Genomic DNA, 20,560 nt, shown 5'->3' on the forward strand with positions numbered 1-20,560 from the left:
ACCCTGTAATTCAAAATATCTCCCCATTCCTACCTGAGCTCCTAAAGACATGCTGGAGTTTATTTTCCCACAGAGATCCAGTAAATCTACGCTATGTCGTCGATGAAAGTCCATGGGATACATGATAGGAACTTAAAACGCACACCTAATCAATAAGTGTGCAAAGAGGCACCCCAATCCATATATATATCTATGTATAATTACACGCAGTCCCACAAATTAAACAGTCAAGGTTAGACGCTTTTTTGAAGACATTTAAAACACTTTTTCGATTCAGTTTCAATTCCGTGTGTCCTAGTTTTATCTTTTAATAAGTATAAATATATTTTAAATGGCCCCCGCATTAAAGTCCCAGAAAGGGATTTCAATAATCCCATTAAAATTCCCGATCTCTTCTTTCTTATTCATTTCTGTTGACTCTGATTTGTACTGTCTGTCTATAGAGAGAACAGCTTAGGAACAATAACTGTTTAAACTTGTATTTCATTTTTACCGTGTGCTCTGTCCGTGCTGACCACATCTTAATGGATAGTTTGGAAAAGTTATACATAAAGTGTACTTATAATTCTAAAGAAAGTTCAATCTGTGATTAAAATTTTCATCCCTTTAGACTTTTTAAAGTGTGAAGTCCAAGTTCAAATTTCAAAATACATTCAATTGAGCAGAAAAGATCTCGATCCGTCTTTTTCGTGATTTAAATTTTAGAGATCAGATCACTGTGTTCCTTCATTTAAAATGGACTGTGTTCATGTATTTATCCTGCAAGTCATTCACGAGAAATTACCAAATGTAACAATAATTAGTGAATAAATATCATGTATTTGAGAATTCAAAGACATTTTAATTGCTCCCTTAGAATTCTTTTAACAGGGACTTTCCCCGATGTATTGAACTGTGCCAATCAGTGACATGAAATTACTAAAAGTAACAATAAATTGTAAAATAAGTATCATGCATTTGAGAATTCATTTTAATTATGCTGTGCTTCCAGCACTAAATGCAATTTTGCAAACAAGAAGTTGGGACTAGGGAGAATGAACAGCCTGCGGTACATAAACTGGTTCCCTAGCTGACAAGATAATTACCAGCTTTCTGAGCTCCGTGATATCCCGAATACAGTCCAGGTTCCTGATTTTCTCCGAGACTTCTAACGACTCGTCCCCTCTCCCACACCGCGGGGGAGAACACCTTCCCATCTCAGACACGTTCACTTCTGAAATCACCAAAACAAAAAATTGAAATAACTTTTACACCATAACCTTGTTTCTGCAAGACCTTATGATAATCAGAGGGGAAAGAATTAAGAGGTGTCCGACTCTGTGACTTACACTAGGGGAGTACAATAGATAATGATATTGTTAATGATATACATATATATCAACTGATCGTTGATTATTATGTGATCATTTTGGATTTTATTCTTGATAATTATTGATTCTGTAATGTTATAAATTATACAGTGGAATCATTAGAATTCGTGGTGGCTCAATTTTCATGGAATTCGTGGGTACCCCTCACCCATGAATTTACATCCTCAACGAATAAAGAATCATAATTACACCCCAGAGTTAACTTTCTTACAAATATATAAATCCACGAAATTACGTACCCACGAACCCATAAAAATTCAGCAATCCTTGAAATTTGGCCCCCACGAATTTAAATGATTCTACAGTATACAAATAATAACTAATGATATTGTTAGCAATATATATACAGATAAGTAATGATATTATTAACAATAACTGTTTCCTGCAAGTTCCATGTCCAAGACAATGAAATACAAATCTTGGTAAACATGTCATGATCAATGATGACAAAACGTGGATCTGCATGTCAATTTTTTGCCAGCTTTTTTCTTTCTTTTTTGAGGACAAATTCACAGCAAATGAATTCCCACTGCATGTTAAAATCAAAATGAATCTAGAAATGTTTCCATTTTGAACGATTAGAAATTTTGTATTCAGCTTTGATATGGTAAATACCAGGATGTCTTCAGAACTTATTCCCTGTCATCATCGCTAGCCATGCTTCCCGAGTCCGGGAGTACCTACCCTACCCCGTGTGAATGAAGACAACAGGTGTGGTTAGCTATGATGATTTCCTATAGGGTCCTATTTTTTTTGGCTTTTAACAAATGTTTGTATGGAAGAGGTGTTTAGCGGGAGAGAGAGAAAACGTTTGAAGGAAACCAACATACCAGAGTGGGCGACCACTGCCGATAATGAGAATCAAACTCTGGCTGTGGATGTGAGAAGAGAGTGTCCACCCGTCCGGATACCGTTAATAAAATTCTATGTAGCCTTAGCTGAAATATCCTAGTCATTGGTTTTATATGCGTACTGAAATGATTATTGTATAACCCATGACCTAGTTCTTTCTATCGATTAATGTTATTGATATTAAAGATTCTTTTCACTGCGACATAAAGAATTTCCCATCAGTGTCAAAGGAATCATCTACCCCCAGTCTTTGATAATAATCCTCCCGATGTTTGAACTACTTTGATATACCTTATACACAACCTATAATTATCAGCCCTGACCTCGCGGGGTCTGAAAGCTGTCCACACATCTTCCATTTTGATGTGTTCTATCCGGTTTTACTACCCAAATTAGACGGCAATTTAATGGGGTACATACTCAGAAAGTCTATTACAAGCCATACAGCTTTACCGTATTGTAAACAGCCGGAAAATAAAGTGTTTACAAGGTCAGAGGACGAAATGTATCAAAGTGAAAAGGTACAGGATTTACACATTTAGGTGCTTAGATGACACGACGTAACATTGTAATTAACAGATTTACGATGATATCGAATGTTATGAGATTACAAATCAGGAGATTTGATACAGAAATTTTTATAACCCCTGGAAACTGATCAAGCTCAATAAATATATCTCGCATATTTCATTCACTTTTTATCAGTGTTTACAAACCCATCCAAACGCGACAAATACCCACAGGGAAATTGATTTCTCATTTTTACACATAACATTAAAAAAAATCATTAAAAATGAAAGAAAGAAAAAACCCGAACAATGGAAACAAATTCAAATGAAAAAAATTGATAAGAATTCTAAAGCAGAAACTATTCCATCAATACATCACACAGAATGTATTTAATAATTTGTCATTTTACCTTTTAAAAGAACCATAATTGTTCATAGTCCACATTCATAAGATACTATGTGAAAACCAATTAGTCATGTAGCTATATAAACTCAGAGAGACAAACATTGAACTTCCCTTGAAATTGATACATATATATATATAGATATATATATATACATATATGTATTCTTACAATTGCTTAATCATGTATTTGCAGGTGTTTGAATGAACAGTGATGTTTTTGAGTGGGTTTAGGTCATAAACTCTGTTATCTCTGAAGTCTTATCCACATAAATTATGATTATCTCCCTTGTTCGTAAGACAATGTTCACCATCAGTGGATATCAAAGGGTCGTTCGTGTGACGGGGTGCCAGGAATTTAATACAGCCGTGGCCCTCTGTCGGTAAAGACTGTCAGTACGAGAATATTAAATGGCTAGCCGCCACATAAAAGAGTACGCCAAATTGATTTAATGCAATGAAATGAGATCATAAATGGACTCCTGCATAGAGGGCCTTTAATACAGACTCAAATTCAATTTGACATCTCCAGACGTCATAATTGTCAATGAATAAATTCAAATACACAAGTACTTGACAACCTGTCATTTGAAATTAATAGAGAAAATAAAATCTGAATAAAACGGAATCATTTACCCTGTTTTTTCTCTCTTAATTTCCGAATTTTATCCCTGATTTTTCTTCGCTCCGTAAAGTCAGTGCACTTCCTCAGCTATAAAAAGAAGAAAAAAATAAATTCAAAATATGTAAACACACATTATATATATACTTCTATTTACTTTGGAAGACAATGGGGAGATAATTCAGACAAGACAAAGGAACACTCCCGTCCGTATGTGTAGGTGAGATATCATTCATCACCTCGCATTGTCTACCTGTTTAAAGGTATACCTAATGGAACATATCTTAAATACCATGAATGTCTCACTCTTTTGAAATTATGCAATTTAAAAAAAAACTTATTGATAATTAAGTCATTAAAACTGATTAGGGGGTACTGCCCACACAGGACTCTGCACCTATCCTGGCTGTAGTTAACATGTCGCAGAGGTTACCGATCACGTCGTCACCAAAATTCGCAATCAAACAGAAGTAAGCCAAATCTGTCACACATTGAAGATATACTGTAAGTGCTAAGGAAACTAATTCAGCTGTCTTGTTATTTTCCATCTCTGCACATCATATCTTGATCATATTCTTAAGAAAAAGTTTAATATCAGGCATCGATAAATCAGCTGAATGGAGAGTTCTGGTTATAAAAACTATATTACATCATTAACATGTACTGTTTTTAATAAAAATATTATAAAACTTTTAAAATATTGTTAAATACCAGGATTCACTGTCTAAGTCATTTGTCGGGTTAGTCCGAAATATCTGACGTTTTCCTGACTTTTTTATGATTTTGATATCCACCATATGCCAGGAAAATCATAAAAAAGCAAGGAAAACGTCAGATATTTCGGACTATAATGTCGGGTATTTGAGGTGATCAACTACATCGGAAAATTATTATATGCATGATTATCATGATTTCCATTGTTGTTAATCAACTCACATACCCTACTAACTAAACAGTGATTCCTTATATTTATATTCATAATAAAAATGAATTTTAACTAGAACTGTCCTAATGGGACAAGTACCCCCCGCGGGGCATATAAGATGATGGGAAATATTTAATGCAAGCACATTGGATATTTTCACATTATCTACAGGGCAATCAATGTGAATGCAGAGGTGTATATTCTACAGTACGGCAGTACATGGAATATTAAAAATATGCTTAATATAAACAATGAATACTATTTGGCACATTTTAGGCTGTATGATTGCAAATCCCTGGTCAACTCTTCTAGTCTTTAGTTTATATTCACTTTGTTAAAGATCATTATGTTATGCCAACTTTACTTTGTCATTGATTTTGTCAGTAAATAAATGACATTAGTATATATAGAAGATGTGCATAAAATTTGAATGAAATATGTCGAGCGGTATTAGAAATAAACTTTGGACAAATTGCATCTACGGACAAACGGACGGACGGACAGATGAGAAGAAATGTAGTTGAACTTCATTGTTGAACTTCTTTCCACTTCTTCAATTCCTGATTGACTTATGAGCGTAAAACGGTATTTAATAAGAAATAAACTCTAGACAAATTGTGTCTATTACTACAAGTACAACCAAACCAGAAAATGTCCGTAACTTCCATAACTGTTAAAATATTTCAATGAAAATAGAAGATGCACAACTACATTATATATATAAGATGAGAATAAAATTTTAATCAAATCTGTTCAACGGTATTAGAATTAAACTCTGGACAAAGTGTGCAACCCCCAAAATGAAAAGAAAATGTGCGTAACTTCTATAACTGTTAAAATATTTCAATGAAAATAGGAGATGCACAACTACATAATATATAGAAGATGTGCATAAAGTTTGAATGAAATATGTCCAGCGGTATTAGAAATAAACTTCGGACAAATTGTGTCTACAGACAAACAGACGGACGGACGGACGGACAGAGTGATTCCAGTATACCCCCCCCAAAACTTCGTTTGCAGGGTTATAAATATAAAATCAACATATCAAAAAGACTGCACCTAATAGAAATTGAAATACACACATGGCATTTTATGTTAATTTCCATAGCCCCCGCCCACTGGCCTTTCATTTTGCTTGAACTGAGAAATTTATATCCAGTTGTAAGTTAAACACATTATCGCTTCAAAGGGTAATTATCACAGAGAAAACAGTTGGAAATGTAAATATTTGGTATGAGCATGGTCAGAGCTTCCAGAGTTATCTCTCTTTAAACACTTTATCATGATAACGAGCGTATCTGATCAGCACTGTGTATACTATGTTTACACACCCCCTATCTTGTCTTGACATTACGTGTATATCCTGGTGTGGTACTATGAGAATTGAGAATTAGTTACAAATATACAACTTCTGATTCTTTTCAAAGTTGAATAAAAAATTCTGCAAAATTTATAAGCTTTTCATGAAGTGAAAAATATTACATGTTGCATTTGCTATATCATAAAATAAATAATTACCATATAGCAATGATTTGCATACACTTGAAATACATATATGTACTTATAATATTAGGCAGATGAAGAATTGAAAGACAAATTTCTAAAACCTGGGATGACATTGAATTTGCCGTTTTACGAAGGATAAAACTCTGGATCTACCTCTTCCTGTAAATTCCTCAGCTCCATCTTCCTCTCATTCCCCTCGTGATCTTCTGACCCCTGGGACAAGCTTCTGACCATGGCCTCACAGGTGTCAACACTTGCACCTGGCTCAGACACACTTCTGACCACACGGGGAGCAGGTCCAGAATCACTGCTGACCACTCGGGGAGCAGGTCCAGAATCACTGCTGACCACTCCGGGAGCAGACATAGGTCTTACTTGCTGGTCTGCACTTGGCCTTTCTCTAGATCGAGATGACCGTCTACTCAGTCTCAATCTCTGTTCCACCTTTGAAGTTTTATCATACAGTGGCTGTTCAAGAGAACCTTTATTTTCACCATTGGTCAATAAACTTTGATTTTCACCACTGGTCAATAAACATTGATTTTCACCATTGGTCAATGAACTTTGATTTTTACCATTGGTCAATAATCTTTGATTTTCACCACTGGTCAATACACTGTGGTTTTCATCACTGTTCAATAACCTATATTGAGATACTCTTGTTTCATCACTTGCTTCAGGTTTTCTATCAATGTTGTCAAGGTCAACATTATGCTCTCTTGACATACTTCTTTCTTTGATGGTCTGTTCCCTTGACCTACTTCTTTCTTTGACGGTCCGTTCTCTTGACCTACTTCTTACTCTTCCCTTTCTTTCCTGGCCTGTTCCACTACTAGCTTTATCTGTTGACAAAAACACATTTTCTCTGGATTCTGCCCGGCCTAAACGTAATGAATCAGTTCCTAACACAGCTTCTCTGCAGTTTTTATGAACATTGCGATTCCTGACCCAGTTTTCCTCTATTCTTTGCAGAAGTTTCTTTTGTCTGTCGGAGTCTGTAATTGTCGCGGGTTTTGAAGATTCCAGTGAATGGTAACATACACTTCTATAGCTGTCCTTCATGTCTGCATTGTCTGCCATGTTCACGATCGCGGAGAGAACTTCATTATTCTCTTAATGAACACAGAGTCTGATTAACGGGGGTTGTGAGGTAATAAAAATATATATAATATTCAAGGCAGTAAAGTGATAAAACAAACCAGAAGTGCTGGCTATTGCATAAAATATTGAGGCTGCTGATTGCAAAGGTGAAAGGCAAAACTGACTCTTTTGATGGGATAATGATGTGCTTCTTGAAGCACAATAATTGCACGGTCTCTTTTACGCATATTTCTGCACAGTTGATGTGTTAACTGTGCTGCCTTTTAAAAGATCTCTGATGATTTTCTATGTCTCTGTGATTGGTACCATCAGACTAGACACAGCAAACAGGATCTGCTACCTAAAACAGGAAATGACAATTACAAAAACGTCAATCGATTCTGAAGCCAGCTACTTTATATGATGATTTTATGCACTGTTGAAATTCAACCAATACTAAATCAAGTCCAGATTTCTAAACCATTAAATATTTCAAATCATTGCCTACAGTTTAAGAACATTAAGTTTCAATGCATACTTGAATACACCCTGTAGATATATTTAAATGAGATGAAAACCTAAACACGTTGACAATCGTCATCAGGGCATAAAAACCCAGGAGCTCAACAGTAAGAATAAGAGATAAAACACAATGGCCACCCCCCCCCCCCCCCATTGGCAAATTTCTATCATGAAAAAATCTGATCTTTGACCTTGACCTTAAATGAAGCTTTGACCTTTATCTTGTTGATATAATCTATACCTATCTTATACAGATCTTGAGTTAAGGCACATGATAAAAACATGGACAGAATAAACTGCCATCCTCTCCAATTTTAGAAGCAAGAAGTAACAACATCCCAATGACAGAAAGACAATATATTTGTGAAATATGGAGAGAGCTGAGAGAGAGAGAGAACTAGAGCTGAGAGAGAGAGAGAGAGAGAGACAGAGAGAGAGAGAGAGAGAGAGAGAGAGAGAGAACATTAGCATCAAACTGACTATGTATAGTTTGTAGTTATTTGTATGAGTGTACATGTATATAAGGTAGGGAGTAATATACATTAAATCTTTTACCTTTTTCTTTTTAGTAAAACAAAACTTTTGCTAATATTAACCATGCATTTAAAATGTCTATAAAAAATCAATATCTTTGAAAAAGTAAATCCACCATTGTAACCATTTTAATGCTTTTTAGTCATCATTTTACACCTGCTGATCTCGATCAGGCAATGGAGAAAAAAGAGTTGGGGGGGGGGGGAGAGTTAGGGGTAAAAAGAGTTAGGAGAAAAAGAGGGAGAGACTTTGGGGGGGGGGATTGGGGGAAAAGAGTTGGGGGTAAAAAGAGTCCGGGGGAGAAAAGTTTGGGGGGAAAGAGTTTGTGGGAAAAAGACTTTGGGGAAAAAATTGAAGGGAAAAGAGTTTGGGGGAAAAGAGTTTGGGGGAAAAGAATTGGGGGGGGGGGGGGAGAGTTTGAGGAAAAAAGAGTTTGGGGGTAAAAGAGTTTGGTGGGAAATAGAGTTTGAAAAATGAAAAAGCAGAGCAGCGTTTTACCATCAGTGAAAGACGTGATTCAACAGAGTAAACTCTAAAACTGATTTAACTACTGACGTATGAACACCATTACACGCTGTATAAGGTACTGTACATACATGTCCTGAACGAGACAGACACCAGCTATTCTCCCTATATTGAGGTTAATGACGACTTAATGTCTTATGAAAGAAGTAACACAACCAACCATTACAATACTTATTTTTTAAACAAGAGGCCCAGGGGCCTTATAGGTCACCTGAGTATCATGTAACAACCTTCCAATGTTTTAATTAGGTTTGTGTTTAAATATAAGAATTTTACTTTTGGATGGAAGAAACATTGAATAGCTATGTGGTCAGCCCCGCCTTTGCACCAGAACCCCTGACCCAGGGGCCATAAATTTCAGTTTTGAAAGAAGCATCCTTGATCATCATTATCATACTATTAGTTTGTCTACTTAATACCCAGCAGCAGAGGAGAAGATTTTCAAAGAAATAAAATGCATTTTCACTATATGATCAATAGGGCCCCACCCTAATACCAGAACCCCTGACCCAGGGGCCATGAATTTCACAATTTTGAAAGAGGCATCCTTGCTCATCATAACCATGCTATTGGTTTGTCTACTTAATACCCAAGGACAGAGAAGAAGATTTTCAAAGAAATAATGCATTTTCACTATATGACTTATAGAGCCCCACCCTAGCACCAGAACCCCTGATCCAGGGGCCATGAATTTCACAATTTTTAACAAGAGGTACTGTGAGCAATGCTCACTAAGAATACCCCCCGCTTACCCCAATCTCCCAAAGGGTGTTGGTAATAGGTATAAACTACTTCTTTTCTGAGTGTTGCTATTTCGATGTCCAGTGCACATGACCTTTGACTTTTTGACCCCAAAATCGATAGGGAACATCTTCATCCCATGGGTAGTCCATATGTATGATATGGTGACTGTAGGTGGAAAGGATAACGCTTTAGAGCCCGGAAACCATATTGCTACTTCAATGTCCAGTGCGCTTGACTTTTGACCTTTTGACCCCAAAATCGATAGGGAACATCTTCATCCCATGGGTAGTCCATATGTATGATATGGTGACTGTAGGTGGAAAGGATAACACTTTAGAGCCCGGAAACCATATTGCTACTTCGATGTCCAGTGTGCTTGACCTTTGACCTTTTGACCCCAAAATCGATAGGGAACATCTTCATCCCATGGGTAGTCCATATGTATGATATGGTGACGGTAGGTGGAAAGGATAACACTTTAGAGCCCGGAAACCATATTGCTACTTCGATGTCCAGTGTGCTTGACCTTTGACCTTTTGACCCCAAAATCGATAGGGAACATCTTCATCCCATGGGTAGTCCATATGTATGATATGGTGACGGTAGGTGGAAAGGATAATGCTTTAGAGCCCGGAAACCATTGCGTCTACAGACGGACGGACAACCCGATTCCAGTATACCCCCCCACAACTTGTTGCGGGGGGTATAAAGAGGCATCCTTGCTCATCATTACCATGCTATTAGTTTGTCTACTTAATACCCAGAGACAGAGAAGAAGATTTTCAAAGAATTTCTACATTTTCACTATATGACCAATAGAGCCCCACCCTAACACAAGAACCCCTGCCCCAGGGGCCATGAATTTCACAATTTTGGTAGAGGGCTCAACGCTCATTATAATTATGCCCACAGTTTGGCTTCTTGATGTCCAGGAGTAAAGAAGAAGATTTTTTAAAATTACACTCATTTTGATGGTTTTTGCCCCACCCCTCAGGCCCCAGGGGGGCAGGGACCACGAATTTCACAATTTTTGTTCCCCTCCACCCACAGATGCTATATGCCAAAATTGGTTGAAATTGGTTCAGGGGTTTCAGAGAAGAAGCTGAAAATGTTCAAATGTTAACGCACGACGCAGGACAAAAACATATAGCAATAGGTCACCTGAATGAATTCAGGTGACCTAAAAATCAATGTTGGGGGCTACTAAATATCCTATATTAAAGATCCTTTTCTTTTTAGGACCTTTCAACAAAATCATATTTGAAAACAGAAATTTCAATATACAGGAGTTACCGACAACAAGCCGTCAGGCTACAGATAGTTCAGGAATTTATGTTTACGTTATTGATAGAATTATCCAGTACATCACCGGCTAATAGTATTACCAATATATTCCTTTCTTTCAAACCATTGACAGCAATAATCCCTGGGTCTTATTGGGTATCTACAAACTTTAATAAATGGTCCCAAGTTTAAAAATCACAGATGGAGACATGATAGTGGCCAGATGTTAATCTGCCCCCCCCCCCCCTCCTAAATCTGTAAATCAGTGGATAATTTGCATTTCCTCCCCACTAAACCTATAAATTGGTTCACTTTCAATTACCTCCCTTGTGGTGACAATTTGGAAGGAGAATTTTTTTCAACTAATTTGCATCTTCAGAAAATCAGTTGATTTATTATGTTTATATATTGTATCGTTTGTGCAGGGAACATCTGAGTCAGTACAGGAGACTAGTACTTCATTAACCAGTACTGGGTACTAACAGATCATTGGTCAGTGACAGGTACCAGTAGTTCATAAGTCAGTACTAAGAACTAGTAGTTTGTCAGTCAGTACTGGAGACTAGTACTTCACCAGTCAGTACTGGGTACTAGCAGATCATTGGTTAGTGCCAGGGACTCGCTAGATGCTTTAATCTGTGATGATCAGATGGGTTCAATCTCTGTTGGCCAGATAGCTCAGTTGGTAGAGCACCTGATTAATAAATTGAGGAGGCCAAAGTTCGAATTCCAGTCTGGTCCACTGCATTTTCTCCCTTCTCATTTACCTCATAAACAAACATCTTTATCTATGAAAACAATCCTAAAATTTTACATCACCTTTATGATAAAAAAGCAACACGAGGAAAAGCAAACATTGAAACAGCTAATCAAAATAAAATACGAACATAGCAGGGATTTTTCTACGTTTATTACAAGGGTCCTGTGGCTTTCAAATTGGGAAAAATTGTTGACATTTCATTCAAATTGGGAAAAATCAATTTTATCGTAAATAAGTTTAAAAATCATATCAAACATTATATTATCTTTATTTTACACATCTAATTTTCTTTAACCTTCAAAATTTTTCAACTTTTCTATCCAAATCATCATTCCCACAACTCTTTGTTAAGTCCTATGTATATAATTCACATCAAATGTTTATTTTTTTCAAATGCATTTTCCTTTCATAATTTTATTATTTGGAAAAATGCAAGCTAAATTGGGGGGGGGGGGGGGGGATGGCAAATTTTAGGAGGGGAAAGGGCCGAAATTTGGACCCAAAATGGGCCTAAAAGATCACTGCATAATCACTAATGTATATATATAATATAACATACATTGCATGATGATAAATATGTACCATGCTACATTCTGTGTTTTGATAAATCTTAATGCACAGAATTTCAGGTTTACTTATCCAATAAATATCTCATTGTTCATTATCTTAAACTAAAACATTTGATGTCCTGAGTAGAAGGAAATAAGGCTAATAAATCTCTCTGAGTGTTGCTACTGTATGTGCCTAGAAGATCTGGTGAACAACTGAAACATCTGTAATAGTTAGGGCGATGTGAACAGTGGATAGATTATTAATATAGTAATGCAGGGGTTCTGGGTTCAATTCCAAATCCAGCCCAAAAATTTCTTTCTTATAAGACATTTGGTGCCATTGAATACCCCTGGACTTGCAGGTTGTCTTGCCAGGAGCAAAAGAATCTGGTTTGTGTATCTTCGAGGGAAAGATAATTAAAGGAGGGAGAAATGTAGTGACATGGACTATACAGATCATGGACATCAGCCTAGGTAGCTCAGTGGTTAATTTAGCACCTGACTAGTAATGCAGAGGTACTGGGTTCAATTCCCAGTCCAGTCCAAAATTTTAACCTTTCCTATACTATACAGCTAAGCTCTGGCTTCAAGTTTCTGTCATTAGACATCCTAGATCTAAACATCATAGAGCAGAACAAAGATTTCAATGAAGCACCGAAAACAAAACAAAGCAAATAAACAACTTTCACAAAACAAAAATAGAAATGGGGATGATACACTTCAGAAAGTCTTCAACAGAAATAGTTCACCATGCATTATAATGGAATTCACATGGTTAGCGAAAGGACAATGGAACACATAATACCAAACAGGAGATGATATCATAGGGTCATCTAATAGAGGGGAACAATGGAACAGATGTTAACACAGGGTCATCTAATGGAGGAGGACAATGGAACAGGAAATTATATCACAGGGGCATCTAATGGAGAGGGACAATGGAACAGGAGATAATACCACAAGGTCATCTAATGGAGGCGGACAATGGAACAGATGATATCACAAGGTCATCTAATAGAGGGGGACAATGGAACAGGAGATGTTAACACAGGGTCATCTAATGGAGGGGGACAATGGAACAGATGATATCACAGGATCATCTAATGGAGGGGAACAATGGAACAGATGATATCACATGGTCATCTAATGGAGGGGAACAATGGAACAGATGATATCACAGGATCATCTAATGGAGGGGAACAATGGAACAGATGATATCACAGGGTCATCTAATGGAGGGGGGCAATGGAACAGGAGATGTTAACACAGGGTCATCTAATGGAGGAGGACAATGGAACAGATGATATCACAGGGTCATCTAATGGAGGGAGATAATGAAACAGATGACATCACAAGGTCATCTAAAGGAGGGGGACAATGGAACAGATGATATCACAGGATCATCTAATGGAGGAGGACAATGGAACAGGAGATGATGTCACAGGGTCATCTAAAGGAGGGAAACAATGAAACAGATGATTTCACAGGATCATCTAATGGAGGGAGACAATGGAACAGATGATATCACAGGATCATCTAATGAAGGGAAACAATGGAACAGATGATATCACAGGATCATCTAATGAAGGGAAACAATGGAACAGATGATATCACAGGGTCATTTAATGAAGGGGGACAATGGAACAGGAGATGATATCACAGGGTCATCTAATGGAAGGGGACAATGGAACAGATGATATCACAGGGTCATCTAATGGAGAGGGACAATGGAACAGATGATATCATAGGATCACCTAAAGGATGGAGACAATGGAACAGATGATATCACAGGGTCATTTAATGGAGGGGGACAATGAAACAGATGAAACCACAGGATCATCTAATGGAGGGGGGCAATGGAACAGATATCACAGGGTCATCTAATGGAAGGGGGCAATGCAACAGATGAAACCACAGGATCATCTAATGGAGGAGGACAATGGAACAGATGATATCACAGGATCATCTAACGGAAGGAGACAATGGAAAAGATGATATCACAAGGCCATCTAATGAAGGGGACAATGGAACAGGAGATAATATCACACTGTCATCTAATGGAGGGGGACAATGGAACAGATGATATCACAGGGTCATCTAATAGAGGGAGACAATGGAACATGAGATGATATCACAGGGTCATCTAATGGAAGGGGACAATGGAACAAATGATATCACAAGATCATCTAATAAGGGAGACAATGGAACAGATGATATCACAGAGTCATTTAATGAAGGGGGACAATGGAACAGGAGATAATATCACAGGGTCATCTAATGGAGAGGGAAAATGGAACACATGATATCACAAGGTCATCTAATGGAGGGGCCAATGGAACAGATGATATCACAGGATCATCTAATGGAGGAGGACAATGGAACAGATGATGATGTCACAGGGTCATCTAAAGGAGGGAAACAATGGAACAGATGATATCACAGGATCATCTAATGGAGGGAGACAATGGAACAGATGATATCACAAGGTCATCTAATGGAGGGGGAAAATAGAACAGGTGATGATATCACAGGGTCATCTAATGGAGGGAAACAATGGAACAGGTGATATCACAGGGTCATTTAATGAAGGGGGACAATGGAACAGATGATATCACAGGATCATCTAATGGAGGGGGACAATGGAACAGGAGATGATATCACAGGGTCATCTAATGGAGGGGGACAATGGAACAGATGATATCACAGGATCATCTAATGAAGGGAAACAATGGAACAGATGATATCACAGGGTCATCTAATAGAGGAGGACAATGAAACAGGAGATGATATCACAGAGTCATCTAATGAAGGGGGACAATGGAACAGGAGATGATATCACAGGGTCATCTAATGGAGGGGGACAATGGAACAGATGATATCACAGGATCATCTAATGGAAGGAGACAATGGAACAGATGATATCACAGAGTCATTTAATGAAGGGGGACAATGGAACAGGAGATGATATCACAGGGTCATCTAATGGAAGGAGACATTGGAACAGATGATATCACAGGATCATCTAATGGAAGGAGACAATGGAATAGATGATACCACAGGATCATCTAATGGAAGGAGAACAATGAAACAGGAGATGATACCACGAGATCATTTAATGGAAGGAGACATTGGAACAGAAAGTATTCTATTTAGATAACCAGGAACATGGTCAACTAGAAAGCACAGCCCAAGGCAGGAGAAAATGGAGAAGATGGATGATTTATGCTCCACGAGGAGTAAGGTGGTTTAAGTTTCCAAGAGTATTTCAATCTGTCATACAGAAGAAAAAATCATTTTCTATTATACATGGTACTTTAACATATGGTACCTGTCACAGATTACCAAAGCCACCAACTTTAATTCTTAATTTGCATTATACATATGATTATAAAACTATCTCCTTACTGTGGGTGATATTGACAATGAATAATGATAAGCAATTACTACGAGAAAAATTAAAGGAAATTGACATATAGGAAGAATATTTTGTGATGTGTTGTTTTCATGTGAGGTGCATTTTTCAAAACCTCTCCTTTTTCTATCAACAGCACTTGAAGGGTTTTACAAATCCAGTTAGGAAGACAAGACGGAATATATCAAAAATTTCACACTGAAATCTAAAAATGTGATATCTACAAATATTTACCATTTGTTAAGAGCATATAATGTCCCACCTCCAGAAAACATGGATTTCATCCATTATACACAACCATCACACAAGTGCAACGAAGGAGGTCCCTCCTATTGAAGTTTTATCACAAGTATGAGCAAACAGTCTGAGAAAGTCTCTTCAAGTGGCCAAGTGCTGCTACCAGGAGGCCATTAGAAATTACATAACTTTTTAGAATTTTAGCCATTTCTGAACAATTAAGGCCTGTGATCTTTCACACATGGATCTGCAGGACATGTTATAATCTTCAGACTCTAACACCAGTCCCCCCTGATTGCAATGTTTGGCAATAAAGCTTGACCTTTGCACATCTAGTTGATAAATCTACCACTTGCTGCCTTCTTTTTATAATCAATATGCTTTATATTACCTTAAGAGTGGGAGCCCCTCAGTGACAAACAGCCAAACAATCGAAAGAGAATGCACACTTTGCAAATATCACACTTATAGGAAGTCTCTTGTCTTTCAAGTGCATGTCCTTTAATTCCCAAAACTAATCACACTAATCCATTAATCCAGGATTAGGTGACTTAACTAAGAAGTAATATCATATTCATTTTTCTCAGGCAGCTCACGTGTATTTTACCGACTAAAGCCAATGTCTACACCATGTTGTGCCTTAGATTGACACACGCAGAGTCTAACAGTGAACTCTGAATGATACTATTATCACAATCGCTTTAACAATGCCCTCATTCAAAAAAGTCAAAATCAAGATTAAAATCACTGGTATCATATTAAACCAGTTGCACCCAGTGTTTAAGATAAAGTAATTGTGCTATGAAATGGACCGTTGTCAGATGAGGAGATAGAACGGTGGGCAATTAAGCCTGAACGATGGACATTCTATACACTTTAATATTACTCAACGAAAACATTTTAGTCATCAGACCACAATTCCATTTTAATCTGACGAATCATGTTTGAATACATTGAAATTTTTTTAAATGCACATAAGCCAATAGTTGTGAAGACAAAGGCAGTAAGTTTCACTATTAACTTTTGAAAATGGACCTTGAAATATCATACCATTTAAACCCTCATAGAGTCAGATTGAGATAAATAAGAAATTCCTGACTAATTAATAACGAGGAGAACACACTAACTTTGCACAAGTACTCCATTGACAAAATATAAACAGCTCCTACGGTTATAACTGCTACAAATATTCCATTTACGGTGAGATACATTGATTCTTAAAAACAATAAATAAAACCAACTCCCCTTAATTTCTCTTTGGGGGGAAGTTTATGAGGTCATTGTTTACCAATATGCATACCTGTCTACAGGTGAAATTCGTCCACTGAAGTCCAAGGTCTGGCGGTTATGACACTATATCTCCTGTAACTGCTGTTGAACCCACAACCAGCAGATAAAATTCTGGAAGAGAAAATGTCATTTTATCTGCCATCGCTGGAGAAGTTAGGAGAAACCTCGTGCAGGTGGTCACCAATGTGCTTACTATTTACCTGTGATGGCGCCCCTGGGGCCTCTGTTTTAACAATAGCAATTACATGCTAAAGGTGTGTACATAAAAAAAATTCATTGATAGACATACCTTGACATGTAAACAACTTGTGTTGTTTTTTTATCAGCTAGGCAATACACTACAACACAAAGATGCATTAACATTGTATTAAATTGATTCTTTTTGGAACAATTGCGGTTTTTGTGTGTGTCAATATAATTGATTATTCATGAAATTCTGGGCTAACAATAACACTGTAAAAGAGAAAAATGAAATCAGGATTAGGCAGGTAACTGAAATCAAAAATTAATTTCCTGACAATTAGGATCCGATACTGACATTTCATCCGAGTACTATAATACTGACTGCTAGTACCTGACGAACTCTTCCCGCCCCCGAGGGTGAGCAGTTGCTGGCGTGTATCTATTATTTGTGTATTATTGACCGCTTTACTTACCTAACAGTTCCCCGGGGTAGGGTGGACCGCGGGTCAGAGTCTGCCTTCATGCCTCAGCACTGTAAGAAATGTGGACAACTATCCTGGCCTTTGTCCTGAATAATGATGGACAATTCATATTACACTAACTGTTAACTGGAGGGAGAAAATGCATACATCTCAAATGTCACTGAAATCCCTAAGTCTTTCTTGGTACATAATTCTGAGTAAGCAAACGTATATATCATCTGTAAAGGTCAATCTAGTAAGACAAAATGAATCAATGCCTATATCACAGCTCAAATATCCAGAATCATAAATTATATTACAACATGAATAATTCCTCTACATGTTTTACTGAGTGCACCATTCATGTGCACGTCTGATACAGGTAAGAGAAAAATGCTGATAAACCTGCACAAAAATGTCATCTGACTAAGAACCTCAATGTACATATATACACACTTTCAAATTCTAACAATTCCCCTCTGATGATATACATATGTACATTTAAATTCACCAATACCTAATTGATATATATTTATATGTACTGATACCTAGTTGATATATGATGTTTATATTCACTGATATCTAGTTGATATACAATGATATTCAGCACTTAATCTGACCAGTGCATTTCCCACAATATTTATAGCTACTGTGGAATAATTAGAATTCGTGGTGGCTCAATTTTCGTGGAATTCGTGGGTACCTCTCACCCACGAATTTACATCCTCAACGAATATAGACAACTAGAAATTACGTCCCCATGAACCCGTAAAAATTCAGCAATCCACGAAAATTGGCCCCCACAAATTCAAATGATTCTACAGTATTTCATTCCTGGTCATTCAAAATGTCCTGAAAAACAACAGACAACACCTGTATATACAAACAACACCTGTATAGATAAACAACTGACAACACTTGTATAAGAAAAACAACTGACAACACTTGTATAAGAAAAACAACTGACAACATTTTACAGTAAAAACAACTTACAATATTTTACAGTAAAAACAACTGACAACATTTTACAGTAAAAATAACGGACAACATTTTACAGTAAAAATAACTGACAACATTTTACAATAAAAACAACAGACAACATTTTGCAGTAAAAACAACTGACAGCAATTTACAGTAAAAACAACAGACAACAATTTGCAGTAAAAACAACTGACAACAATTTACAGTAAAAACAACAGACAACATTTTGCAGTAAAAACAACTGACAACAATTTACAGTAAAAACAACAGACAACATTTTGCAGTGAAAACCACTGATAACACCTGCGTATAGTAAAGACAACTCATATAAGCAATACCTGTGTTCACCCAACAGTATCTATATATCCACTGATACAAAACAGGTGTAGGCTAGTTTTTATCGATGTCATATCAAATGAGGAATAATTTGGTGTACAATTGCAGTTAACTTCACCTGATCTGTTACAAGCCTACAGTCACAAGCAATTGGTAATCTGAGTTTCATTGCCTTTGTACAAAATTAATGCAGATTTGGTGCACTTTTTAAATACATGCACATTACAAGAAATCGTGTACAAACTGAACTATTATTACATATATAGTAAAATATGGGGGAGGGGGGGGGGGGGGTGGAGGAGGGGAGGGGTGTGGGTGTGTGTGGAGTGTTATGTCACAATACACAGCAGCTCTAGCATGCAATGATGTTACAATGTAATGTTTTTTGCTTCTGTTTGCCTTTGTATCTTATTACCAAGTTTTTAATTAATAAACATCATAAAACCTACCCTTTTCTCTAGATCATATCCCACTGATATTGATCCTCAGAATGATATTGGGGTCTCAAGTTTAATATGGGGTACTGAAATATTACCAAGATTATTGCCTTCTGAACAGTACTATTGAATGATTTTTTCATTATGTCTATTAAAAATTCATGTGAATTAATGAAAACATGTTCATAGAATTATTTATAAGCACTGATGCAATTAGAGATGAAATACCCCCTTTTTTACACTATATAATAACATCTAATACAACATGTTATATTGACTGCTGAACTCATTTATAACACCCAGTTTCACTTTCATCAGTCAATACAACCATCACCACAGGTCCTCTAATATAAATGATATCAAGGGCAGATCCAAGAATTTTTTAAAGGGGAGGGGGGTCTACCATTAATTCTGGTTTTCTAACCTTAAAATGCATTATTTTTACCTCTTTATACCAAACTTTTCTGACAAAGGTGTGTGTGTGTGTTCCAACCCCCAGCCCCCCCCCCCCCCCTCCTCTGGATCCACCACTAGATATGACCATCAAACATTTTAATTCCATGTAACATAAATATATTTTTGTTTTATTTTTATCACATTTGAAAATATGAAAAATATTTGTGTTTCGTTCAATTTGCAGATAAAGATAAAAAGAAATTATTGTTATCTTTTTTTCACACCATCAAAAGTACATAAACAGAACTAAACTAGACATTATCTCTTTGAATTAATCCTCCTCGAAACTTCTGAGTCCATCTTTATGCAGTGCTAAAATTTCAGAATTACATACATAAAATTCGTCAAACTGTTACTCACCATCTGATCAAATCTGCCAATAACAGAACACCCAGTCTTTGAATGCTGGTCTGTAGAAAGAGAAATTCTACATTAATGTGAAGTCGTTTATGAATTTGAAAAATAAACACGACAGCACCATCTCAGTAACATCTGATTACTCAGGTAAACAAATCTCATTTCTAGTGCTGTTATTTCCTCTAGTTCAATAATACACCTGCTTATTAATTAGACTGTA

General features: G+C 36.8%; 1 protein-coding gene across 14 annotated transcripts in view; it reads right to left on the minus strand.

The window, feature by feature from the left end:
* LOC125669936 (muscle M-line assembly protein unc-89-like) overlaps positions 1–20,560 on the minus strand; it is a 59,896-nt gene extending 39,336 nt beyond the window's left edge. For 7 of the 14 annotated variants that reach the window (XM_048904808.2, XM_056141046.1, XM_056141041.1 and 4 more), the window contains exons 1-6: positions 17,786–17,875; positions 17,419–17,467; positions 17,140–17,240; positions 6,344–7,631; positions 3,771–3,846; positions 1,086–1,213 (exon numbers count right to left, since the gene is read on the minus strand). In XM_048904808.2, the coding sequence (XP_048760765.2) occupies positions 1,086–1,213; positions 3,771–3,846; positions 6,344–7,270 (1,131 nt within the window). In that variant the 5' untranslated portion in view covers positions 7,271–7,631; positions 17,140–17,240; positions 17,419–17,467; positions 17,786–17,875. Of the gene's footprint in view, positions 1–33; positions 325–1,085; positions 1,214–3,770; positions 3,847–6,343; positions 7,632–15,836; positions 16,526–17,139; positions 17,241–17,418; positions 17,468–17,785; positions 18,175–20,343 lie in introns of those variants that run through there. The other 7 variants (XM_056141032.1, XM_048904799.2, XM_056140993.1 and 4 more) reach the window with 6 other exon arrangements.

Source organism: Ostrea edulis, chromosome 1 (assembly GCF_947568905.1).
Source record: "Ostrea edulis chromosome 1, xbOstEdul1.1, whole genome shotgun sequence".
Classification (NCBI taxonomy): domain Eukaryota; kingdom Metazoa; phylum Mollusca; class Bivalvia; order Ostreida; family Ostreidae; genus Ostrea; species Ostrea edulis.